This window comes from Oncorhynchus mykiss, chromosome 3, assembly GCF_057628025.1.
Source record: "Oncorhynchus mykiss isolate SJ-2025 chromosome 3, ASM5762802v1, whole genome shotgun sequence".
In the NCBI taxonomy this organism is placed as follows: domain Eukaryota; kingdom Metazoa; phylum Chordata; class Actinopteri; order Salmoniformes; family Salmonidae; genus Oncorhynchus; species Oncorhynchus mykiss.
In genome coordinates, this window is record NC_143024.1 from 36,183,005 (window position 1) to 36,191,026 (window position 8,022).

The 8,022-nt window shown below is 43.5% G+C and overlaps 1 protein-coding gene across 3 annotated transcripts; it reads right to left on the bottom strand.

Moving 5' to 3' along the window:
* Nucleotides 1–665: 665 nt before the first annotated feature.
* On the bottom strand, nt 666–7,731 carry LOC100305168 (RNA binding motif protein 8A). Of its 3 annotated transcripts, NM_001165072.1 has the most exon segments (7): nt 668–1,133; nt 1,387–1,404; nt 1,407–1,523; nt 6,164–6,300; nt 6,524–6,601; nt 6,735–6,794; nt 7,583–7,671. In NM_001165072.1, coding segments are annotated over 7 exon segments (546 nt in total). In that variant the 5' UTR covers nt 7,650–7,671; the 3' UTR covers nt 668–1,064.
* Nucleotides 7,732–8,022: the final 291 nt, after the last annotated feature.

Here is an 8,022-nt window from a genome sequence, read left to right on the forward strand (position 1 = left end):
ATGGGAATACAGATTTTATTTAACCTTTAACGAGGCAAGTCAGTTTAAGAACAAATTCTTATTTACAATGACAGCCTACCCCGGCCAACGCTGGGCCAATTGTGCGCCACCCTATGGGACTCCCAATCACAGCCAGATGTGATACAGCCTGGATTCAAACAAGGGACTTTAGTAACGCCTACACATATGTTGGTCACAGATATCTTTAAAAATAGGTTGGACACACTGCCAAATTCTCTAACAACATTGGAGCTGCTTATGGTAGAAATTAACATTAAATTGTCTGGCAACATTCTTGCAGTCGGCATGCTAATTGCACACTACCTCAACTTGAGACATCTGTGGTGTTGTGTGACAAAACTGCATATTTTAGAGTGACCTTCTGTCCCCAGCACAAGGTGCATCTGTGTAATGATCATGCTGTTTAATCAGCTTCTTGATACACCCCACCTTTCAGGTGGATGGATTATCTTGGCAAGAAAAATATTGTGCATAACATTGAGAAATACATTTTGTGCAAATGGACAGTTTCTGGGATCTTTAAATTCAGATCATGGAACCAACACTTTACATGTTGCGTTTATACTTTTGTTCAGTGTACACACATATATAGAAATTAAAACATTTGTAACATCGTAACAAAACAATGACCATGGCACACATGATTCACTTAAAAATGTTTTATTCCCATGTAATACATTAAAAAAAAGGCCACACAAATGCACAGATTTCCAAAAGCATCTTAAGGCTAAGTTCATCATGAAAACCAAGGATCCTATGGTTCTAACAATGAACAGAATAGAGGGATCCATAAGAAAACACATACCACTACTTTAAAACAGTTTGTTGTTGATGCAAACAAAGTTTCACCGATCAGTGTATTTGGTGTTTGTTTCAGTAAAAAAAAAAAATGGCAACCCTGTCATTTTGCTGGAACAACTAATAATTTTGGCTCTAAAGCACACTTGTCAGGGCCATTTGCAATTAAACAGTTAATTACCATAGACATCAGTAAAGTTAACGCTATTACAGAACGCAAATGTAATGAAATAAAAAGAAGCCTTTCAAGAGCAGATGTGGGGAATCAACGTCGTCTCCTGTCTGGACTCCTGCTGCGTCTCCGTCCACCACCCCTGTGGGGAACAGAGGGAGGGTTAACTCAACAAAATCATTTACAACACGTCAAATTTGAAATCAGTCATTTCTCTTTTTCCCCCCATTCAAGTCATGCCTCTACACCCATTCTGTCCCCCTCTTCATATTAGACCCAAACAAGTCATCTCATACTTAAAATGTGAAATGGGTTTTTGTTTCAAATGTTCTCACAGCTCTAAACCCCTACAGTTACCCTCCACAGTAGACTACTGCTCACTCTACGACACTCACCTCCTCTTGCTCTTGGGTGGTCCCCTGACAAAGCCCCAGTCCACACTGATAGGCTGGCCCATCATGTCCTGGCCATTCAACCCTTCCATGGCTGCCTGGGCTTCTTTGTATGTCTCATACTCCACCAGCGCATAACCCTGTGAAAAGAATTGATGAGCAAATCCATGAGAAAGTCAAATTCTAGTCTTAATATTACGACGAGAAGGGCTTACCCTTGTCGTAACGGTCGCATGTCAACACGAGTACCTCTGTCAACCCAGACTAAAAAGGACAGGAAAACATACTGCAACACAGAAATGGCAGGTGTTGCTGTATTCCTAATTATCCCACAATGTAAAACGGCAGATCAAGGTGATCGAAATGCAGCTAGTTCTTAATTAAACTGACTTTTGCGTCACCATGCTAGGTAGCTAATGCGGCCCATTGGATTCCCCGAACGTGTGATGCCAAAGGTGGAGATGTGCAGCTGCAAGTGTTGGGGAATTCAATGTCCTGCTATAGTCCAACAACACCATACTTAAAAACCAGTTAATGACTGTACAGATACTGGAATGGCAAAAATGGATGAGGAGAATGCACGTCAAATCCTAAATTAAACAGTGCTTCAATTGATTAACAACAATAACAGAATTCCAGTGATGGAAAAAGTACTCAATTGTCACACTTGGGAAAAAGTAAAGATATCTTAATAGAAAATGACTCAAGTAAAAGTCACCCAGTAAAATACTACTTCAGTAAGTCTAAACGTCTCTTGTTTTAAAATGTACACTAGTGGGAAAAGTACATAATTATCATACTTCAGTAAAAGTAAATAAAATAAAATCAAATTTTATTTGTCACATACACATGGTTAGCAGATGTTAATGCGAGTGTAGCGAAATGCTTGTGCTTCTAGTTCCGACAATGCAGTAATAACCAACAAGTAATCTAACTAACAATTCCAAAACTACTGTCTTGTACACAGTGTGAGGGGATAAAGAATATGTACATAAGGATATATGAATGAGTGATGGTACAGAGCAGCATAGGCAAGATACAGTAGATGGTATCGAGTACAGTATATACATATGAGATGAGTATGTAAACAAAGTGGCATAGTTAAAGTGGCTAGTGATACATGTATTACATAAGGATTCAGTCGATGATATAGAGTACAGTATGCATATGAGATGAATAATGTAGGGTAAGTAACATTATATAAGGTAGCATTGTTTAAAGTGGCTAGTGATATATTTACATCATTTCCCATTATTGAAGTGGCTGGAGTTGAGTCAGTGTCAGTGTGTTGGCAGCAGCCACTCAATGTTAGTGGTGGCTGTTTAACAGTCTGATGGCCTTGAGATAGAAGCTGTTTTTCAGTCTCTCGGTCCCAGCTTTGAAGCACCTGTACTGACCTAGCCTTCTGGATGATAGCGGGGTGAACAGGCAGTGGCTCGGGTGGTTGATGTCCTTGATGATCTTTATGGCCTTCCTGTGACATCGGGTGGTGTAGGTGTCCTGGAGGGCAGGTAGTTTGCCCCCGGTGATGCGTTGTGCAGACCTCACTACCCTCTGGAGAGCCTTACGGTTGAGGGCGGAGCAGTTGCCGTACCAGGCGGTGATACAGCCCGCCAGGATGCTCTCGATTGTGCATCTGTAGAAGTTTGTGAGTGCTTTTGGTGACAAGCCGAATTTCTTCAGCCTCCTGAGGTTGAAGAGGCGCTGCTGCGCCTTCTTCACAATGCTGTCTGTGTGAGTGGACCAATTCAGTTTGTCTGTGATGTGTATGCCGAGGAACTTAAAACTTGCTACCCTCTCCACTACTGTTCCATCGATGTGGATAGGGGGGTGTTCCCTCTGCTGTTTCCTGAAGTCCACAATCATCTCCTTAGTTTTGTTGACGTTGAGTGTGAGGTTATTTTCCTGACACCACACTCCGAGGGCCCTCACCTCCTCCCTGTAGGCCGTCTCGTCGTTGTTGGTAATCAAGCCTACCACTGTTGTGTCGTCCACAAACTTGATGATTGAGTTGGAGGCGTGCGTGGCCACGCAGTCGTGGGTGAACAGGGAGTACAGGAGAGGGCTCAGAACACACCCTTGTGGGGCCCCTGTGTTGAGGATCAGCGGGGAGGAGATGTTGTTGCCTACCCTCACCACCTGGGGGCGGCCCGTCAGGAAGTCCAGTACCCAGTTGCACAGGGCGGGGTCGAGACCCAGGGTCTCGAGCTTGGAGGGTACTATGGTGTTGAATGCCGAGCTGTAGTCAATGAACAGCATTCTCACATAGGTATTCCTCTTGTCCAGATGGGTTAGGGCAGTGTGCAGTGTGGTTGAGATTGCATCGTCTGTGGACCTATTTGGGCGGTAAGCAAATTGGAGTGGGTCTAGGGTGTCAGGTAGGGTGGAGGTGATATGGTCCTTGACTAGTCTCTCAAAGCACTTCATGATGACGGAAGTGAGTGCTACGGGGCGGTAGTCGTTTAGCTCAGTTACCTTAGCTTTCTTGGGAACAGGAACAATGGTGGCCCTCTTGAAGCATGTGGGAACAGCAGACTGGTATAGGGATTGATTGAATATGTCCGTAAACACACCGGCCAGCTGGTCTGCGCATGCTCTGAGGGCGCGGCTGGGGATGCCGTCTGGGCCTGCAGCCTTGCGAGGGTTAACACGTTTAAATGTCTAACTCACCTCGGCTGCAGTGAAGGAGAGACCGCATGTTTTCGTTGCAGGCCGTGTCAATGGCACTGTATTGTCCTCAAAGCGGGCAAAAAAGTTATTTAGTCTGCCTGGGAGCAGGACATCCTGGTCCGTGACTGGGCTGGATTTCATCCTGTAGTCCGTGATTGACTGTAGACCCTGCCACATGCCTCTTGTGTCTGAGCCGTTGAATTGAGATTCTACTTTGTCTCTGTACTGACGCTTAGCTTGTTTGATAGCCTTGCGGAGGGAATAGCTGCACTGTTTGTATTCGGTCATGTTACCAGACACCTTGCCCTGATTAAAAGCAGTGGTTTGCGCTTTCAGTTTCACGCGAATGCTGCCATCAATCCACGGTTTCTGGTTAGGGAATGTTTTAATCGTTGCTATGGGAACGACATCTTCAACGCACGTTCTAATGAACTCGCACACCGAATCAGCGTATTCGTCAATGTTGTTGTCTGACGCAATACGAAACATGTCCCAGTCCACGTGATGGAAGCAGTCTTGGAGTGTGGAGTCAGCTTGGTCGGACCAGCGTTGGACAGACCTCAGCGTGGGAGCCTCTTGTTTTAATTTCTGTCTGTAGGCAGGGATCAACAAAATGGAGTCGTGGTCAGCTTTTCCGAGGGGCTTATATGCGTCGCAGGGCCTTATATGCGTCGCGGAAGTTAGAGTAACAATGATCCAAGGTCTTTCCACCCCTGGTTGCGCAATCGATATGCTGATAAAATTTAGGGAGTCTTGTTTTCAGATTAGCCTTGTTAAAATCCCCAGCTACAATGAATGCAGCCTCCGGATAAATGGTTTCCAGTTTGCAAAGAGTCAAATAAAGTTCATTCAGAGCCAACGATGTGTCTGCTTGGGGGGGGGATATATACGGCTGTGATTATAATCGAAGAGAATTCTCTTGGTAGATAATGCGGTCTACATTTGATTGTGAGGAATTCTAAATCAGGTGAACAGAAGGATTTGAGTTCCTGTATGTTTCTTTCATCACACCATGTCACGTTAGTCATAAGGCATACGCGCCCGCCCCTCTTCTTACCAGAAAGATGTTTGTTTCTGTCTGCGCGATGCGTGGAGAAACCTGTTGGCTGCACCGCCTCGGATAGCGTCTCTCCAGTAAGCCACGTTTCCGTGAAGCAAAGAATGTTACAGTCTCTGATGTCCCTCTGGAATGCTACCCTTGCTCGGATTTCATCAACCTTGTTGTCAAGAGACTGGACATTGGCAAGAAGAATGCTAGGGAATGGTGCACGGTGTGCCCGTCTCCGGAGTCTGACCAGAAGACCGCCTCGTTTCCCTCTTTTTCGGAGTCGTTTTTTTGGGTCGCTGCATGGGATCCACTCCGTTGTCCTGTTTGTAAGGCAGAACACAGGATCCGCGTCGCGAAAAACATTCTTGGTCGTACTGATGGTGAGTTGACGCTGATCTTATATTCAGCAGTTCTTCTCGACTGTATGTAATGAAACCTAAGATGACCTGGGGTACTAATGTAAGAAATAACACATAAAAAAACAAAAAACTGCATAGTTTCCTAGGAACGCGAAGCGAGGCGGCCATCTCTGTCGGCGCCGGAAATGCTATACATCAAGACTGCGCTTTTTTTTCTCTCGGAGCAAAACCAGACTTAAATTTACAAATGCAGTATGTGTGTTTAGTGAGTTCGCCAGATGAGAGGCGGTAGTGGTGACGCGTTATTATTGATAGCTGTGTGAATTGGACCATAAATCGGTCCAGCTTGAGCATTCGAAATGTAGCAAATACTTGTGTCAAGGAAAATGTACATATTTTCTTTAGGAATGTAGTGGAGTAAAAGTGGTCAAAAATATAAAGACACCGCCCAAAAACCTACTTTACTCCACCCTATAATTGTGTCTGCTTTGCAGTAAAGAAAGTAACAATTTCAACAAAAACACACATTGTCATTTGTCCATGTTCAGTGTAATGCTGCCACCTTGTGGCTTAAGAGCAGTGCACAACAAATTACACAATTATGAAACTTAATATTAGCCAGGAAAATTAACCCTGGCAAAACTGGCCAAGCAACAAACCCCAAATTAAAATGTGTTGTGTAAACATGGGGATTTGGCCTAACCTTGAGGTAACCTGTTCTTCGGTCCAGGTTCAGATGTAAGTTCTTGATCTCTCCAAACTCTGCAAACTTGTCGTGGATGTCCTCCTCAGTTGCCTCTTCATGTACCCCAGTCACGAAAAGGATCCAACCCTCCACAGCTGAGAGAATAAAAAAACAAACATGTCTGTGTTAATTAAATAACTGCTTCTATGGATAACTAGGGCTACCATCTGCTATAACACAATATTTAAATTAAACTCGTATTGTTATCAGCATTTTAAAACTTGGAAAGATGTACAAAAACACAGTTTCAAATCAACCCCCCCCATTCAGAAGTGACTGACAAAAGAATGTCCACCCTAAATTCATTATGGCACTTACATCTCTGAGGACCTGGCTCGTCTCCATCCTGCTCCACTGTATCATAGTCCTCTCTCACTCTGGACCTCGCTCCCTCCTCTAGCACAGCAGAGAACAAAGGGAATCATGCATCCCACCCCAAACATACAATTGTACACTGTCATACACTATTGAAAAATCGGAGAAGAAGAATACAGCCAGGTTAGGAGTCAGAACTGCAGTGGTAACTCACCTGAACCAAAACCTCGTCCCTTTCTCCTCTTTGCCTTTTCTTTTAACTTGTGGATGCTGTCTGGGGAATGAAGACATTACAGACACACATTAGTGAACTGAAAGTACAGACACACTGACTTAAAAACGCGTTGGGCTATTCATTAGTTAAGACAGCTAGCTACAGTAGCTAACTCGACCGAAATAAATATCTAATAACTACGTTAGTTGACAAGTTATTACCTTGACCTCACAGTTGACAAACAAATGAATTAGCTAGCTTGGTCACATACAAGTTGAAAGGGTGTTAGCTAACGTTAATGTTAGCTATCATACGTTAATTTTAGAATGGTGTAACGTTAGCTAGTAAATTAGCTAAGCTAGTTTAGCTAACGTTCAGTAGCTCACACGCTCATCGCCATCGGGTTACAATAGTCGACAGAAGAAATGCTGATTATGTAGTTGGTGAGTTATTAACACTGATCTCGCAGTTTCCAAACAAATGAACTGCCTACCTAGCTACCACTTGTGTTAGCCAGATAGCTTGCTAATGCGTTAGCGCAACCTACTCGCCATCTCTTAACAATGCCAAACAAACATTCATTGCAGTAACTGGAAGAGTGGCAACTGTACACATTCACTAGCTAACACCTATTTTTCAAACGACATAAGCACAATTCAAAAAGGTATTACACTACATAAGCCAACCAGCATGTTTGAATGGTTGCAACTAGGCCCAACAGTCAACACGCATCCACGATTTACGGATACTATTCACTCAGTTAGTCGAAAACTCCCCAAATACGCTATATTAGCGAGTCCATAGCAAGCACACAAAAAAACACAGAACTACTGTTTCATAAATTTTACCATCACCATCCTCATCCATAGCAAAGTCCTCGCCTCCCGCTTCATGAAGATCTAGTACGTCCGCCATGTTGTTAGCTCCTGTTTTTTGCGCTAATGCGCGTGAACGTTGATGATATCCGGGAAGCATCCCTGCCTGGTGTGTATTCATTAGTTAGATTACGATTTCAAAACGTTTCGTCTTTTGCTAAACGTTTTGCAACGGAAATGAGAGTTTCTATATGACAAATGCAGGTTGGTCCCTTTCTGTTTGTTATGTTTGTTTCCCTTTGGTTTCTAGAGTAAACAGTAAACGCTTTCTGTTAACGGAATCCTACTAATGAATAGACTGTTATCAGAGACGCTATAGAAAGCGTATAAATATACTCCAATATATTATAACTAGAAATGTGAAATAAATTAATACATGGGTATGGGCGTGTATTGTTCACATCGAATTATTT

Excerpts from the sequence above, each read along its gene's own strand:
- LOC100305168 (XM_021581795.3), bottom strand. The coding sequence starts at position 7,730 with ATGAATACACACCAGGCAGGGATGCTTCCCGGATATCATCAACGTTCA. Across the intron at positions 6,795-7,582 it reads TATGGATGAGGATGGTGATG|ACAGCATCCACAAGTTAAAA; the intron begins GTAAAATTTATG and ends TTCATTCCCCAG. Across the intron at positions 1,134-1,386 it reads CCACCCAAGAGCAAGAGGAG|GGGTGGTGGACGGAGACGCA; the intron begins GTGAGTGTCGTA and ends TGTTCCCCACAG.